Genomic DNA, 17,740 nt, shown 5'->3' on the forward strand with positions numbered 1-17,740 from the left:
TATATGGAGTTTTAGAAGTTTGAGACGAATCATTCTCCTCTCCTTTCCTACTCTCCTCTCCTCCTCTCCTCTGTCCTCCCCTCAATCTTTCCCTTGTCCTTGATCAATAGTAGACAGTGTCAATGACCTCCACACACACATACACACAAGACTGAATGTGATTTATCAGCTGGTGTCAGACAGCTGGTCCCAGCTTGAACAAATGACATGTTTGTTATTTGTTATAACCTGGGAAAAACAATGTCACGCACATCACACCCCGCCATGTTTGTCACGCACACAAAGTGTAAGACACAAAGGAAACAAAAGATAGCTGCATCTTCTCTCACTATCCTCACACACACACACACACACACACACACACACACACACACACACACACACTCACACACACACACACGTCTCTCTTCGCTCTTTCTATAAAGGCCTTTTCCAGTCTTTTTCAGTGGTCACATTGTCTTCAGCTGCCTGGCGTCACGGGGCAAGTTACGTCAGTGACATTTTCCCTCTGAACCCTCAGCTTCTCTCAATAATGCCTTTGCATCTTTGGATGTGACACTCTCACACATCCTCCCCAAAAAAAGAAAAAACCCAACCCCATCCCATTTCTCTCCCCTCTCTCCCGCTGTGATGGTCTGTGCCTGGTTTCTGTGAGAGAATGCTTCTTCCAAAAGGTTTTTGTGGCAGTGCACCATGTTTATTCTTCAAAGGACTTTGCAATGTAATGACTAAAACTTAAACACACATATGGACGCGTAGGGGAAGGTTACGTCATCAGTATAAATATTAATGAGAATAGGCTTCATGCTAATAAATTGCAGTTGGTCGAGGTTTAATTCACTGCCGAGTAGAAGCTGTTCTGCTTCAATTAGTGTTGCTGACATGCAGAATATCCCTGCTACCCCTGCAGCACCGGTAGCAGTATCATTATACACATATGAGTGGATGAACTTTAATTATATGATGATGATGTTACTTTGCATTGTGGCCAAGAGCATTTTTATTACTCTCTTCAGCCTGTAGTCTTTTGCTGCTATATATTTTTCATGATTCAGTTAAATAGATGTACTTTTATGTTCCCAGTGTTCACCTAACATCTCCTCCTCTCGCTTTTCTTTTAATCTACAGACCCTTTTTTTCCCCCCGCCTCGCTCCCTTTTTCCATTCTCTGTTTTCTCCCTCCCTCTCGGCCTGATCACAATGGAGGGGTCTGACAGATAAATGACTGTTAGCGCCTCATCGCTCGCCTCTTAGTGAAAACGAGGGCAAAAGCGGCCGGTGCATTGCGGTGCATGTAATGAGGTCATTCAGAGATTGATCATCTATATGGTCTGGTCCCTTAACGAGTTATTGGTATTACACAAAGCAATAATGCCTCTTAAATCTTCAGACCACAGATTGATCTGGAAAGCACACGTCAAAACATTGCCAATATATATTTAGTTGGCGTGGACATGCATGCATAGATACACACACACAAACCTACAGGCCACTTTCCTGTCAGTTGTCATATACTTCCAAATTAGACAGGACATGTGAGCCTTTTGTAATATATGACCTGTGATTGCAGCAAAGTAGAACATGAACCATGTGTGTGTGAGTTTAGAACCTGTGATGTGAAGCAAAGGATTTCACTTAAGGCAAATAAACAACATAGGCTATGTGCGTATTAAAAGTGGAAAGTAGTGTAGAAAAGCAGTTTGCTATCGCTGTTGCGAGAGGTAAACAAGCAACATCACACCCCCCAAGGAGGCTTATTGTCTCAGAAACACAGAAACAGACTTCCAGGAAGCACTCACTGATGGTTTTTCTTTGAATGTTTTCTCTCGTGCCCCGGGTCTGGTAGGACCCGGGAAGAGACTAAGATCTTTGTATTTATTGTATTCATTTCACTTTCGTTATCCTTCATCTCTTTCCTCTCATTCCCTTTTTGTAATGTTTGGAGCTCATCTTGTAATGATATTGGTTTATCCACCAGAGGCGTAAATAATGCAACTTTCACCTTCTGAGATATTAATTTGAGTGATATAAATGCCAGTGTTGGAAATTTAGTAAGTAAGTATTTGGCTTTCTGCTGCTTTATACTTCTGCTTGAACCTTTCAGAGATAAACATTGCACTTTTTACTCCACTACATGTATCTGACAGCTATAGGTACTAGTTCCTTTGCAGAGTAAGATTGTATTGTACTAGGGCCGTGTACCCGAATCAGAATGTTTTGATTAGACTCAGATTTGGCTGTTCAATACAAAGATTCGACCATTCATTGTTTTTTCATCTGGCAATCGGAAAATCCATTGGCCCGAGTTTCAGTGATGATTTATCTCCCTGTGGGGAGGGATGGGGCTCCCGGCGCGACTGTAAACCGGGGCAGACTGTCCTGAGTGCTAGGTGTCTGCGGTGATGTCGGCAAACCACCCGTCCCGTGTTGAAACACAGATCCTGTCTCGTTTACCATGCTTGGGTGTGACTTTTTTTGCTGTGCCATCACCATTCATATCCATACAACCAATGTGTTTATGATCAAATTGTTTACTAGAGCACAAAAGTGTTCACAAGAGCACAACGTTCTTCATAGATCTAGCCTCTTAAAAAACGACAGCTTGACAGAATTTCAATTGACTGTGAGGAGTCACTGACGATGATTCAACTCATCGACTTTCAGGTAGCAGCCCTATATTGTACATATTAAATCGCTACTTGCTTGTCATATGCATCCATAATAATGATCCAATAATGTAATATATAATAATATAAATCTAGAATTTCATTTTTGATACTTTAAGTACTTTTGTTGATAATATTTCTGTACTGAAATGACATTTTTAATTCAGAGTTTTTTTTTCCAAAATGTACCATTCATTTCATCACATAATTAAAAGTTAGGAAGGCAAAAAAATCTAAACCAGAGGGGCCTGGCACACATCAAACACACTTTTCAGGGTTTTGGGTGGGAAGCTGTTGAGGGATCATATCCTTGTTGCTAAGATCTTGGGAGGAACTCCATGCGAGGTAAATTAGCCATTACAAATTGGGTGAAAAAGGAAAACATGCAGACAAAAAATACAACCCTTTTCTTTGGAAAATGGTCGTCAGTATATTAAGTATATTCCAGTTCTAGGCCATGCGGAGCCCGGGAGGAGTCATGGAGAAAAAAATATATTTAAGTTGAGGCCACAATTTACTAATTTGTTTGCACAAGTTATAATTTGTTCCCTTAATTTGATTAAATTGTTCCCACTTTTGATTAATTTGTGCACACAAGGTAGTAATTTGTGGCCTCAAATTAATTAAATACTTCCCACGTTTGAGTTAATCCGTGTGCACGAGATAAGTGTATATACAGAGAGCCCGCACAGCGCACCCCGCTGCAGTCTCTCACTGGAGGGATGTTACGCGCCATCAAGCCACAGTTACGCACGGCAGATCTGCTGGTTACATTTTGTGCAGCCGGCATCAGAATCTTGTAAAATAACCACAGAACTCCCGGTGCTATTGTGCACATTGAACGTGTCATTTTTATTAATTACTCTGCACATCAACAGGTGTGTTGGAGACTGACACATTGCAGAGCCAACCAGCAGATCTACTGTGCATAATTGTGGCTCGACAGCGCGCAACATCACTCCTGTTAGAGACTGCAGCGGGGTGCGCTGTACCGGCTCTCCTTATATACGCTTATCTTGCGCGTTCAAATGAATCAAAACGTGGGAACGATTTCATTAAACTGAGGGAACGAATTATATCTCGTGTGCACAAATTAATAAATTGTGGCCTCAATACATATATTTTGTTCCTCTCTATGGCCACTCCCGGGCTCCGTAGGGTCAAAACAAGTGGGCTAAAACTCTAACAATGGTACTTTAATGTGTAACCAAGGAGAAGGGAATACTTCTCTCATCTGTCAGAGTCAATAAAAAAGTGTAAGTAAAAGAAGAACAGTGCCAAGTTTGATTAACTTTGTTCCTATTTCTTGTTCTCACTATTTCTGTTTCATGTTTTCCCTCTGGGCTATGTAAGCAGGATGTCTTCTTTAGACTTCGCTGACCTTACATGTTCTTTGAAGAAATCAATGAGATAAGTCGGTGAGTAAAGAAAACAAAGGAACGGGGTAAACAAGAGTAACGCAGACTGATTGTGTGCAGTTAAATCACTTAGACATCCTGCCAGCCAACTTGCTGTCGTGCAGATCCACTACTGAAGAGAGTGGAGACAGAGGAAGTGGCAAAGAGGATGAAGAAGAAGATGTTCTTGTGTTTTGTTTTAACAGCATTGCTAATTGCGTTGAGCTGGATTTATTGAGTTTGGAGGTGGATTTGTCAAGTGTAATAGTGGAAGCATTGAACCATTAATATTAGACTAGAAGTAGAGTGAAGCAGGAGGAAGGCTTTAATTAATAAATCAATAATCAGTCTTTAATGTAATGTCTTACTTAAAAACATCCAGGGCACAGGAAATTAAATGGAGAAAGGAGGAAAGGGAAGGAAAGAGATAAAGATGAAAGATGGCACCTTGAAATTGAGAAGCGGGAGGGGTTGGGGAGAAGCTACGATGACAGAGTTCATAGGTGCGTCTCTAGCTTCTGGAGAACGCCACAGCACAGCTGCTCCCCCTGGGATGGGTCTCTCATTGCCATGGTAACTGCGGGACAGAGTTCACAGAATTGTCCCTGGGTGACTGTCCACCAGTGTGTGTGTGTGTTCCTGTTGCTCTGTCTTTAAGAGAAGATTTTGACCTTCAGAGATCTAGACTTTCAGAATAAGAATTTGTTTTTGGCAAATGAAGGTCATTTTTGTCAGTCTTCATTTCTTCAGGCAGATTTTTTCAGAAATAGGACTTCAGGGTTTCCACTGCTCTCAGCTGGTTTCTTGTGTGTTTCTTTCTCACCCAGTCGACCAAATATGAGTCATGAATGAATAATTTGGTAGGTGTCACCAGAACGTGTTACTTTGATTCTTAATATGAACTCTGTTTCTGTAGTTGTGCACATTAATAAGTCACAGAATACAGGAAATAAGGTCAAGGGTAGCTTCCCTCTAGCTCCATTTTCACTTTAAAAATCTTCATATTTTGAGAGTCCCAAGGTTGAAAAAGCGAATTATTTGGCATCCGTGCCTTATTTGTTGCATATGATTTGTCTGTGTTCAAAACAGTCAGTCTGCACATAGCAGTGATATTCTATAGTTTTTTGTTAGTGTGTTTTTTTAATTAAAGGGAAACTTTGCGATTTTCAGCCGGCTTTGTGTCGTTGCAATGTGGGTGGTATTTGCAAATGAACAATGTTCGGCTTCCCTCCGTGTTAGCGGCAACCAGAACTCCCCGCTACACCGCCGAGCTTCAGAAACCATTAGTATGACGGCAAATCAATGCCCGCAGGTGCAAATGAGATCCATGCGCATGGACGTAGAGTGCGTGCAACTTAAACAGCAGTGCTCGCACTTTCTAAAGCATGGTTTTCTCCTCACAGGCTGCAATATTGCTCACACAAGCAGAGATATTCTGCTGCTGTGAAAGCACTGGCAAACATAATAATACGCGTGCCGGCTGTTTGAGTTGCACGTGGATCTCATTTGCACTCGTGGATTTTGGCATTGATTTGCCATCATACATTAGGCCTTTCCCCCGACAAGTGATTCTTTTCCCACTCTGAACCACAATTGTTAACCTGCTGTTGGCGTCAGTGTAAAAGTCAGGGTATCACCAAAGTCAGTAGGATTCATCCTCTGGAGATCATGAATGTCTGTACAAAAATTGGGCATTTTTGCCTTTGTTTGACAGAGACAGTAGAGATCTGAATGGAAAAGAGGAGAGGAAAATGGCGTATGGCATACAACAAAGGTCCCCTGTGTTCTGCACAAAGCACATAAAGAATTGTATAAATTGACCTAAAGTGAAATTCACTGGGGTTTAACTCGTGGTGGAAAAACGTCAGTAGCCGTTAAGGTTGGCTTCTGGCTTCGAACACAAATAACTGGCACAATCTCCAACATGATGAAGCTCAACAAGGCATTAAATCACATCTTCTCAGTGAGCTGAATTCAATATTTTGCTCTTTGACTCTTGACCACTAAGAAGAACAAAACACTTTATTTGGAAACTCATGTTCGCAATATTTGTTTATTATTCTCGGGAATAATATGTTGTTGTGTCTGTTTGAAATGTTGCCTGGCAGGGTTAGTGTCCGGTGGTCATTCCCTAGTTAGGTCATTGTGAGAGCAGTAATGCTGTTCATGGTTCATTGACATAAAAAAAAACCCAAGATGGACATTTTCCAAGTTGCGCTGTTCTGTTTTATATCGTTCTCTCTCTGCCCTCTTCCACTTACTCATCTCATTTCTGTGTCGTTGCCATTCACTGACTCCCATCCTCCCTTCTGCTCGTCTTATCCCCTTTGTCTCCTCCATCTATTCACTCTCTTACCCTGCATGCATCCCACTCCCCCTGCCTCTTAGCGCTGGTTTTGTTTCCTTGCTTAATTGAGGCAATGCAAGAGATTGTACTGTGTTGAATCATTGATGAGCCATATTTGAGTACACGTGTGTGTTGTAAACATGCACTAAAAACCCAAAGCACATCACCCATTAGCGTGTGTGTATTCGTGTAGCTTTTGAAGCAGTGTACACAATGGGGTAAATGTCATCATAGGAAAATGACTTGAAGATGAACACGATTGTTAATATGTCTGTTCTTTTCATATCTTCAGATAAAACATGAGGACAGGCTTGAAAGACAGGGGTTCATTTGAAGCAGCTTGATTTTGTTTGTGTTTCCGTGTGTGTGTGTGTGTGTCGGCTGTGGAGAGTGTGAGAAGGAACAAGTGTATCTGACAGGACAGGTGGCTCCATTGTGTCTCCAGCCATATCTTCAACAGTCAGGTTTTTATGTGTCTAAGACAGAAAAGAGAAATGGGGGTCAGCGAAGATGGAGAGAAAAGGCAAGAGAAAAGCTGTCTGTGTAAACCTCACATTTATGTATGATGGATAGACAGAAGAATGAATGTTTGCCCCCATGATTTTTCAATATGTTCATACTATGACAAGCCTCAAAAAATAATGTTTTTTCTGACCATGAGGAAGAACAGGAAAAGGGTAAGAAGGACAGATGGGGATAAAGATAAAGGCTTTACTTCCACTTTCCTCCATGGGTGCTTTTATGAAAGTGCATTTCATTCTAAAAATACCCCCTCACACACCCAGTGCATCACTACGAATCCCTGATGTCTTGGTTGTTACACCACTGTGAACCATTTAGATAGGATCACAGGGAGGTTAAGAGGGAGTTAGAAGAGAAAACGAGAGGTCTGGATCACCTTGGGGCAAGTTGTATATATCCATGGACATCAAGACAAGTCAAGTTTATATTTATAGCCCTGAGTCACCGCTCTAGTCACAGTGGCCACGTTGGGAAAGTGGCAAATGAAACCGACACCACCCAAACAAACACGCGAGCAACAAGTCTGATTAACCTTGGTTTGGGCTTCTCAGAGAAATACCAATCTTTAAAATGATAAGGCATCCTGAAAAATACAATAGAACAGGAGTTGCGACCATGGACCAGATAAGAACAGTCTTGTTCCAGCTGCAATTGTTCACTTAAATAAGTCCTAGCAGCTTTTGCACATATTTATGGAAAGTTTATCCCTTTTCTCATTTATTGTGTCTTTTTTGTCCTGATATTTCAGTGTTTTTTTTTTGTTTTTTTTCTTTATATTGTTCTTGTGGCCTTCTTCTTTTTGCTGGGTCCTGATCCCAGTAAGCCTTTGAGTACTCTTTGTCATGTTTTTGGTACGTCTGTCTCTTGTCTGTGCTCTACCTTATTGTCAATACGGATGTCATCCTTTATTTTTGCTGCAAAACAAATCTACCTGCGGGTACAAATAAAGTCACCTGAACCTGAACCTGAACCTGATAGACCAGTTTTTCAGTACTGCTCTTTGGGGCTTGAAGTACATAGAGTTGCATAGAGTTTCGCATGGCACATACGTAGCAAGGCACAGTATTGGTTTCCTTCCTTTGAATTTAATTTGGCTTGGTATATTTTATTGGTTTATATATAGTAGATATCTGAAACATGCCTACAACTTTTGCGACAAACATCTGAGTCTGGTGCAAGACATCTGAGGTAAAGGCTTGAAAGAGATTCTTTGGTTTGGTGGGTCTATATAGTGGTAGGTTTTTTGCAGATGGTTTCAGTGAGTGATAGCACACAACAGCCTTGAGGTTCCCCACAGCCCAGATTACAAAAAATATGAGGTCATAGTGTTGCAGGAGACACAGCGGCCTTAATTTCAGACCTCAGTGTCCTCTATCCAGACATACTGTATTCAGATTGTGCCTATATACATACAGATAATACAGTAGTTCACAACATTCAATATACAAATAGACAGTATGGTTGACAGCTCCTCTGCTTGGCTTTGCATGCTTTGCTTTCTGTCTCCAGGGCTGCAGACCTGTTTGTAGGTTAATCAGCAGCATACACCTGGGCCCGGTGTGCCCCATGCATATATAAGCCAGAGTAGCAGCCAGTCCTTTGTGGGCAGATTCTCTCACCACACATCTCTGTGTTGTGGCTTTTGCTTCCTTTCTCTTGCTTTTACAGCACAACACCCGTGCAGCACATTTTCACTCATCCACTCCCTACACTACTGACTTTAAAGATTCCTCCACATCTATTTGTTTGACTTATTTTGTGGCAAATAAGTTACTTTATTAGTTAATTATAGCTGTGTGTCTCCCGTCTTTGTCCCAGTCTAAGCACGTTGGAATAACATCAGTAGGATTGTGTTGTTTTTTTTATCCTGACTTAAAGTCCTGAAAGCTATTCGCAGAGTTCATGAATACGGGTCGAAAGTTTAGAGACGAGTACAACCAGGGCAACAGTATCTGGGGGGACTAATTTGAGCTGCAAAAAGCACACAAACAGCTTGTGAAATATCATGAGAGCTGTCTGAGAGAGGAGGCAGCATTATCTCCAATTAGAGCAGAGCGTCTTGTGACTGCAGCTTGTCATCATGGGTTAACTTGACCAGAACAATGAGGCCCTTCACAAGACTCGCTAAAGGCTTAAAGAAGGTAGAAGTGATTTTTGTAGACTGAGTGGAGGACTTGTGATTCCACAAGTCCACTCATGAATACATTGAATAGTCCTTTCCATGTTCATATCCACTCTATAAATCTACTCCACAAATAGAAATAACACATTACCCCTAATTGAATATCACTCGTACTGTTTGCTTCTCATTTCCTTAATGCTGCGCACTGAGGGAGAATTTGTGAACTGAAGGCAACAGAAGGAAAGCTGTTTTTTTTTTTACCCTTTTCTTTACAGTTGAGAGAATAAAGCTGGCATCTCTTCTTTCTTCTCTCTCCCCCTTTTGCTTCACAAAAATAAGATCAGTCCAACTTGATTTGATCTTTGATCTTTTCTTTATCTTCCCTGTACCATTGTTACCAGCTGCGACAGTGTGTGGCTGGTATTGTTTTCACCTTGTGAGTCTGTGTGTGTGTTTGTGTGGTATCACGGCGAAATGTGGTCCCGGAGACGCCTACTGTAGCGAGAACTACCACAGAAGCGGGTTTGAGTACTTCACCGGGTATGTCTGCGGACATTTTGTCAACGCGGTGGCATCACGACTGTGCAAGATGCAGTTGAGAAACTTTACAGGTGTGTAGTTGAGATCAAAATGAAGACCGGATTTGAAGATGGGTGCGGTCCGAGCAAGGGCGCCGGAAGTAGGGGGGATAGGAAGTAGGAAAGGGGCCATTGGCACCCTCACTTTACGCCCCTGATCCAATGTGGCGTCATGGCTGTTGTTAATTTTTATTAGGCGGCTGTATCTCAGGAGGTAGAGCTGGTCGTCCTCTAATTGGAAGATCGGGAGTTTGATTCCCAGTTCCTCTATGACGCATGTTGAAGTGTCCTTGGGCAGGATACTGAACCCCGGATTGCTCCCGGAGGCTGTGCCATCGGGGTGTGAGTGTGTGAGAATGATTAGATCAGATCCTGATGAGCAGGTTGGCATCTTGTATGGCAGCCTCTGCCATCAGTGTATGAATGTGTGTGTGAATGGATAAATGTTGGCATGTAGTGGAAAGACCTGAGTGGTCGGAAGACTAGAAAGCTGCTATATAAATGCACTCCATTTACCATTTACCATTGTTTTGTCTGTGCCTGTAGTCATCTTTACAGTAAGATGTGTTGGATTCTACACAGACTTGACTGATTGAATCTACCTGAGATAGCAGTGTTACCATCTGAACACTGTCTTTCGCTATCACAGCCACTTCTTCTTCTACTCTTCTTTGGTGAAACTGACTTCCAAATAATTGTTTTGTTTGAAATAAGTACAACATGGTTGGCTTCACACATATTAAATGGTTTGTCCCGATTTTCAGCAACAAAGCCTATATTTTCTACCTTTGTGAGCCTCATGAGTGACATTCAAAAGTGCATATTATTAAATTGATAGTAGGTAGATCAAATGTTTTCCACACGGGGAATTTCTGGGTTTATTTTGTTTCGTGTTTCTTTTTTTGGTACGCTTTTTTGTTTTTGTTGCCCACAAGCAACTTCCTGTGGTGAAACTATAGCTGGGGTTGATTTACCACTTATGTCGTACCTAAGGTTTGAACCGGCGCATCATTTCTGTTGAAAGTATTTATGCATGTCTTCTGGTTTCTTCATGTTCTTCATCTTTGAGCCATGTTTACCGGAGCACGGCCGACGCTTGTTGAATAGCTACAATATGCTGATAGGTTTCTTAGATCCTTTGTCAATAACATGCTGGCACCAAAATCAACGAGTTAATACTGTGACATCTATATGATTATCAATACGCAGCTGATTAACTTCTTGAACCCATCCGTTCTCATTAAATTTGCCTTTAATTCAAAATGAGAAAAAAATAAAACTTTTCGTCCACACTGTATAATAATGTCATTATTTACTGTAACTACTTGTAAATTATAATAATGCTAAAATTATTTTGAAAAAAAAAACTCAGTTGACAGCATCATTACATCAAATGGGGGAAAACAAGTTCTGTTTATAACGTTATAAACATTTCTGCAATTCAGCTTTACATATTCAGCAATCTTTAGTCAAATTTCTAATACAGTTCTGTGGGTTTGGGTTTGGACGATGTTGGCCCACTCAAAATGCATTTGTAATGATCCGCCCACTGAGGGCTCTGTCGGCTGCAGTAGGTTAAAGCAGCGTTTAAGACCAGCAGATTATGGAAAGGAGGTAATATACAGTAGATAGATTGCTAAAGGCAGAGGGGGAGGACAGACTGGGCTATGTCTGGCCCCTGGGAAGTGGGTGAGGGCAGTAGTGGGCTTGTGTGGTCATTTGGGCTAAAGGGTAATTTACAGTATGTTGAAATGAAAATAGGGACACATCAGAGAGAGGATGGATGGGTGAACAGATGGATGGCTAACACTTTGTAGCAGTAATCTCTGGCTTATTTTTTTTATTTCACAGTCCCTGAGGGCAGTTAGTTTGACTGAATCAGTGCTGTCAGCTCCGGTGTGGTGCAGGATCTATAGCAGCAAAACAGCAGTATATCACAATGTGAACTCACTGGCACTGACATTACAATGTGGTCTCTAGCAGTTCAGCCTTTTGTCTGTTTTTATGAGCAAAAATTAGCATTGGAAACAACAATGTGTTGTTTTATCCCATGTGGGGGAGTGTGGGCTGTGGCTCAGTGGGTTGAGGGGGTTGTTCTATAACCACAAGGTTGGTGGTTCCATCCCCTGATCCTACTGTTTGCATATTGAAGTTTTTTTTCAGTAACACACAACACACTCTGCATCTACGACGCCTCATTAGGCCCTGATGAAAAGACTAGCATGTCCTTATTCTTAAGCCGTGATCACACAGAGTGTAAAACGCGAGGCTTTTTCCACTCTGCCTTTTTGTTGCCCGATCAGACAGAGGGTTTTTTCTGTTTTTGTTTTTGCAGTTTACTGCATCTTTTTATTTTATAATGTTGCTAGGCAACCACCAAAATGAGTGCTTACATTACCTTATTACAAACCGTGAACTGTACGCTACCCAAATAGTTAATAGTACAGTTTAAATGAATGAAAACAACTTACCCGAAATCTCGAGCACCGCACTAATTTGCATCCGGCTGTTTTCTGTTCAGATCATGTAACTACAGCTGGTAGAGAGTCATATAGCTCTGAGGGTATTCAGCAAAAGTCACCACAATGAGGATGCTTCTGTAAAAACGCGAGACGCACAGAGCGGATAAACGCGAGGCGCTCAGCAACACAAAAGCAGCGTGCAAAATACTTCACTCTCATTGAAAACATTTTTATAAAAAACTCCCCGAGGCTGCTAAACTCTGTCTGATCGGGGCCTTATCCTGTCATTCACCTAGTTTGACAACATCCACGTGTGCTACAGTACGTGATGCCACGGTTGTAGACATTCCTACCTGTCTGAGCTGCCTCTATGCTCTGATCAGGCACGACTATCATCACTTAATCTGACCTTCCCAACAGACATAAATGTCACGTAGGCTGATCCTGGCATTACGCCTCGGTCACACAAACATCTAGCATTACAAAGAGATATTTCCAAATCAAATTCAATGACTGCTAATGAAATAGTTGCCATAAATGGATTTGCTCATGACAGCGAAGTAAATCTCAATCATGTTGAGGTAACTTGTTAGATTTACGTGTATAGTACAGTTCATTAATTGTTTGACTGACTGTTTTCTCCCTCTGTCATTCTCTGTTCCCTTTTCTAGATGTTGGAGCCTAAGGTGGATGCCCCTTCCTGTGAGCTGGGCGGAGTAGGAGGAGATCGAGGTGGCGTGTGCCTCCACCTGCCTCCCCGTAGCTCAGAAGGTGAGGAGAGCAGCCTGTATCCCTCCAGTCCTTCAGAGCCTCCAACCCTGGGCAGCCCTCACCCCTCGGAGCCTCTCACCCCTCTGGATGAGATCTACATGCCTCTCGGGGGCCTGGTGGGATCCGAGGTGCCTCCCACACCGCCTCCTTCCACCGAGGGCGAGGACTGGAGGAGCATGGAGGGGAACGAGATGGAGCTCTGGAGAGAGGCGAACGCTTTGGAGAGCAGGAGAGAGGAAGAGGAGGATTATGGGGCAAGCAGGCAGAGTGCCGGGAGTGAGGGGGAAGAGAGAGAAGGAGGAGAGGAGGACGATGGAGAGAGGAACGAAGAAGAGGTCAACCTAAATCTGGTGGTGTCAAACACGGACGAGGAGAACGCCTCGGAGCCCCTGGACACCAACGCTCCCCCTTCCTCCTCCTCATCCTCATTTGTCATCCCCGAGCTGCGCCTCGATCGCTCCTTCAGCGCCGACGCCCTCTCCTCACCCAACACGGACGAAGAAGAGTACGACGAAGATGACGACGATGAGTCAGACGACGAGGACGAGGAAGACGACAGCGACGACGCCTACCTGCAGCGTAGCGACAGCAAGCGCCGCAGCATGGTGGAGGGCGCCACCTGCGAGAAGCACGGAGGAGGGGGGCTCAGCGTGCAGAACTCCCTCCGCAGGCGCACCCACAGCGAGGGGAGCCTCCTGCAGGACCCCCGCACGCCTTGCTTCACCTCCGACAACGCCATCAACTGCCTGGAGGTGGGCGGGGTGCACCACAAGGGCGGCTGGACGCTCCCATCGCCTAAAACCCTGAAGAAAGAGCTGACCAAGAATGGAGGCTCCATGCATCAGCTGTGTATGCTGTTCTCTGGGAGGAAGGTAAGCAATGTCACACTGAAATCATAATATATACTCAGTCATGCAGGAATAAAGTTATAGAAATACAAATGTTATAACATACACACACACACACTCTAACTGGGACTGGATCTGTAATAGTGCTCAGAGTGTTTCAGTTTTTCTTTCTGACCTCACATACTGAGTTACATATATAATACAGCTCAATGTGTCTCCTAACTATTGCATCAGCAGTGCTTGAGTGATCCAACAGCTCAGCTCAAAGTTTCAGTTCATTGGTTTCTGCAAAAAGAGTGACATCAAGTGGTAAAACAGAGCAAGTACACAAGACTCCTGTAGTGATAGGAGTGTTGAAATCTAACAAAAAACTGATATTTTCTGTCATACGAGTTGTGTACCAGGACAGTCTTGCACCTACTATTTACTATTCTATGATAATAGTCAAAAAAATATGTATTTATTGCACGACAGAATTGTTTTTAACTGTCTTCTACTTGAAAAATAGATTTCAGAATTTAAGATGCATTCAAGTCTCAAAGAAAAAGCACTCAGCCTCATTAGCATTTATATAATGTAAAGCCCTGCTGAGGTCAAACATAAGCAATCTTCTGACTCGAACTGTGCCTCCACTACACATCACAATTACCTTCACGCACTCTTATATACTGACGCTATAAATAATGCTTCACTAACAAAAACCACGGCAATAAAAGATATGGGGTTTAGAGTAGTTTATTATTATGGAAGATGGAGAGCAGCCACGATGATGATGATGTAGGAGGGGATGGGTTAAAGGTCCGGAAGGAGGATGAGGGATGGAGGCCAGAGGGATGGAGGGGAAAGGGGAAGAGGACTAAAGGGGAAAGGGGAAGAGGACTAAAGGGGATGAGGGGAGGAATCAGGGTTGTGGACAGATGGCAGTTACTAAGTATTTGTTCCTGCTTTCACGCAAATTGCACATTTGTTTAACCTTTGTACAAAACACTAACATCTCTTCATGAGAAGGCACAAATAAATGAATGTTTACATACAAACTTGTGCCATTTTGTACATACAGTACATTAGCAAATGTAGCAAAATTAGATTATCATGAAATGATGACACTGAAGTTATTGATGATTTTATATCCGTGTGTTCTGCATAATCTTACCATTGTTTTAACGTAGCATCTACTGGATGTAAAGCACTTGATGGGTGTGTGTGTGCCATCTGAAAGTAGAGATTAATTCATATATTCTTATATGAGATAATATGTTTTGTTTGAGAGGTGCTTCATTTTGGCAGATTTTTTGCGATGTCATTTCTTGTCATATAGTTTTAAGAAACTGTAGTATCACCGGGAGTCACAAGTAAAAAAAGAATATTGTCATACAAAAGTCAATATATTCTTTCAAAATATATAAATAATGACTTTTACTGCAGCGAGCCATTCAAGTCAGTGCAGGTAGTAGTAGTTCTAGTTGTCCGACAGAGGGAAGCATGCATCGCAGCCTCACACTAAGTGTGCATCACATCTTTTCTCACTTGACTTTGGCCTAGGTTGAGTAATAATCCACAATAATTTACAAATCGCAGTGTGTCCCACTTTCCTGTTAAATATGATGTAATGTGTTTAATAATTTCTCAAGAATTACTACACGTTACCTGGAATGCAGGTCATCATCTCTTCACTCCCTACAACGTTATTTATAGTAACTTCACACCTGCACACCGATTACATCAGTATGCATTTGGCAATGACTGTTTCTGAAAAAAAAACAGTGCAGACAAATGGAGAGAAAATAGAAATGACAGGGATATCAGAGCTCCACAGACATGACTGATACACAAATGACAGAGACGATCAAGTGCTCGCTCTCTCATTGTAGAATATCAGAAGCACCGCTCCGTTTTATCTGTCGCTCCCTCCGCCGGTCTGTCAGCACCCTCGGTAGGTAGCCTTAAATGGCAGTGTGTGTGTGGGAGCTGTGCGGAGGAGGAATGCGGCAGACGGGGCTGCAGCCTATTGGTCTTGGCAGATTCAAGGGGATTTTTACTACCTATTGGCGTCATGGACGCCGCTCCTTTGAGAGTTTTGTTTCCATTATTTTAAATGATCTGTCAACTCCCCCGTCATTCATAAATCTTCTAACCTCTCCAGATGCAAAGTGTGAGCATGTGCGTGTGTCCAACCTCTGCCTTGATTTCAACATCTTCGAAGTTTAATAATCTGGTTATAATCAGTTCTTACATAGTAATAGAAGCAGTTTTTTAAAAAGTTTGGAAAGTAATTTATAATTAGTTTTAAATTCATTGATGTGCATTCTGAAAAGATGGTTTTAAACTTTTTAGATAATATGATACAATTTCAAATTATTTTAATTATAATGTGGTGTTATACATTTCATCCAGTCATAATGTAAACATAATTTGATATAACAACACAAAGTAAGCTAGGGCTGCAACTAACGATTATTTTCTCGATTAATCGGTTAGTTGTTTGGTCCATAAAATGTCGGGAAAATGGGGAAAAATGTCGATCAGTGTTTCCCAAAGCCCAAGATGACGTCCTCAAATGTCTTGTTTTGTTCACAACTCAAAGATATTCAGTTTACTGTCACAGAGGAGTAAAGAAACCAGAAAATATTCATATTTAAGAAGCTGGAATCAGAGAATTTTTTACTTTTTTTTTCTTAAATAATTACTCAAACCGATTAATGGATTATCAAAATAGTTGGCGATTGATTTGATAGTTGGAAACTAATCATTTAATCGCTGCGGCTCTAAAGTAAGCCAGCTTCCCTGCTACTTTTAATATACTGGATGCCAATTTTGATCAGATGTCCAGAAACAATTCAATGTAAGCGATAGCATTAAGAATAAAGCAAAGACGTGTTCTTTATTAAAGTAAAGTCCCCAGACTTTACAGAAGCTTATATTCAAAGTTAAAGAGTTGCACAGTATGTGTGGTGCATATACAACACATTATAAAGAGATAGAGAGAGAGAGGAGTGTGACAGAGGAGCAGACAGTGTGAGAGGGGTGGGGGCCCTCTCCTCTCTCTCTTTCTGCCTGTCATCTCTCTTTTCTCTTGCCAGCCAGTGTTTACTTGCCCTTTAACAAGCACCGACTCTGGTCCTGTCTTTTTTTCCGCTCTGCACCTTTTCTTCTCACTTGATGTCTTTAGTGGCCTGTCATCAATGCGAGGGAGAGCCAGAAACAGACAGAGAGCAGGTCTAGAGGAATAACGTCAAGTTTGTTTGCGTAAGAGATTTCTCTTGACTACCGCTTAAAAGAAACGGTGTTATTCCTGCCATCGACCTGCTAAATCAAACCCGGTTTATGTGTCACTCTTTAAAACAAAGTCATGACGTGATTCCTTAACAGAAAGTAAACTCAATATTATTTAAAAAGAAAGGAATAAATGCAAAACACTACAATGACAAAAATGAGTTGATCTGGGTCTGCATTGTTCAAGACTATATCAGTATTAAGATTGGCTGTGTTTTAACAATAAGTTTACCACAAAAATACCTTTGAAAATAACAACATTAAAAGGTATTACTACCAGGTTTTGCTATTGCAAGGCACACATCGTTTAGGACCTAGAGGGGGGAGAAAAAAGAGAAGAATATTGGTCCTAAGAATTGACCTTTTGATACGACCATAGACTGTATATAAGAAGTGGACGTAGTCACCATGACGTCACCCATTGGTTTGTGGACTGACATTTTGAAGCCTCGAGTTTAGCATTTTGGCTGTCTCCATCTTGTTTTTTTGCAACCAGAAGTGACACAAGAGGGTGGAGCTAAGTTCAACCGAACGCTGAATAAGACATTTTTAGGCGACCAAAAAGGTTAGAATTAACTTCCATGAACTGAAAACACACTGTGAAAGGGTTAAAGCTCTAATATGAAAACACGGACAACACCGTGGTAACGACCTGTCATTCACAAGGTAACCACACCCCAAACCAAACCCTGCTTTATGGTCTATTTGACTCTAAATGGGACCATAATTTACTAAATGAACATCATGCTGTAGT

At 41.9% G+C, this 17,740-nt stretch overlaps 1 protein-coding gene across 11 annotated transcripts in view; it reads left to right on the top strand.

Moving 5' to 3' along the window:
* rgs3a (regulator of G protein signaling 3a) overlaps nt 1-17,740 on the top strand; it is a 189,778-nt gene that overhangs the window by 132,252 nt on the left and 39,786 nt on the right. For all 11 annotated transcript variants that reach the window (XM_037751901.1, XM_037751903.1, XM_037751902.1 and 8 more), the window contains one exon: nt 12,766-13,737. In XM_037751901.1, the coding sequence (XP_037607829.1) occupies nt 12,766-13,737 (972 nt within the window). The remainder of the gene's footprint in view (nt 1-12,765; nt 13,738-17,740) is intronic.

The sequence above is a fragment of the Sebastes umbrosus genome, chromosome 19 (genome assembly GCF_015220745.1).
Source record: "Sebastes umbrosus isolate fSebUmb1 chromosome 19, fSebUmb1.pri, whole genome shotgun sequence".
NCBI classification, from domain to species: domain Eukaryota; kingdom Metazoa; phylum Chordata; class Actinopteri; order Perciformes; family Sebastidae; genus Sebastes; species Sebastes umbrosus.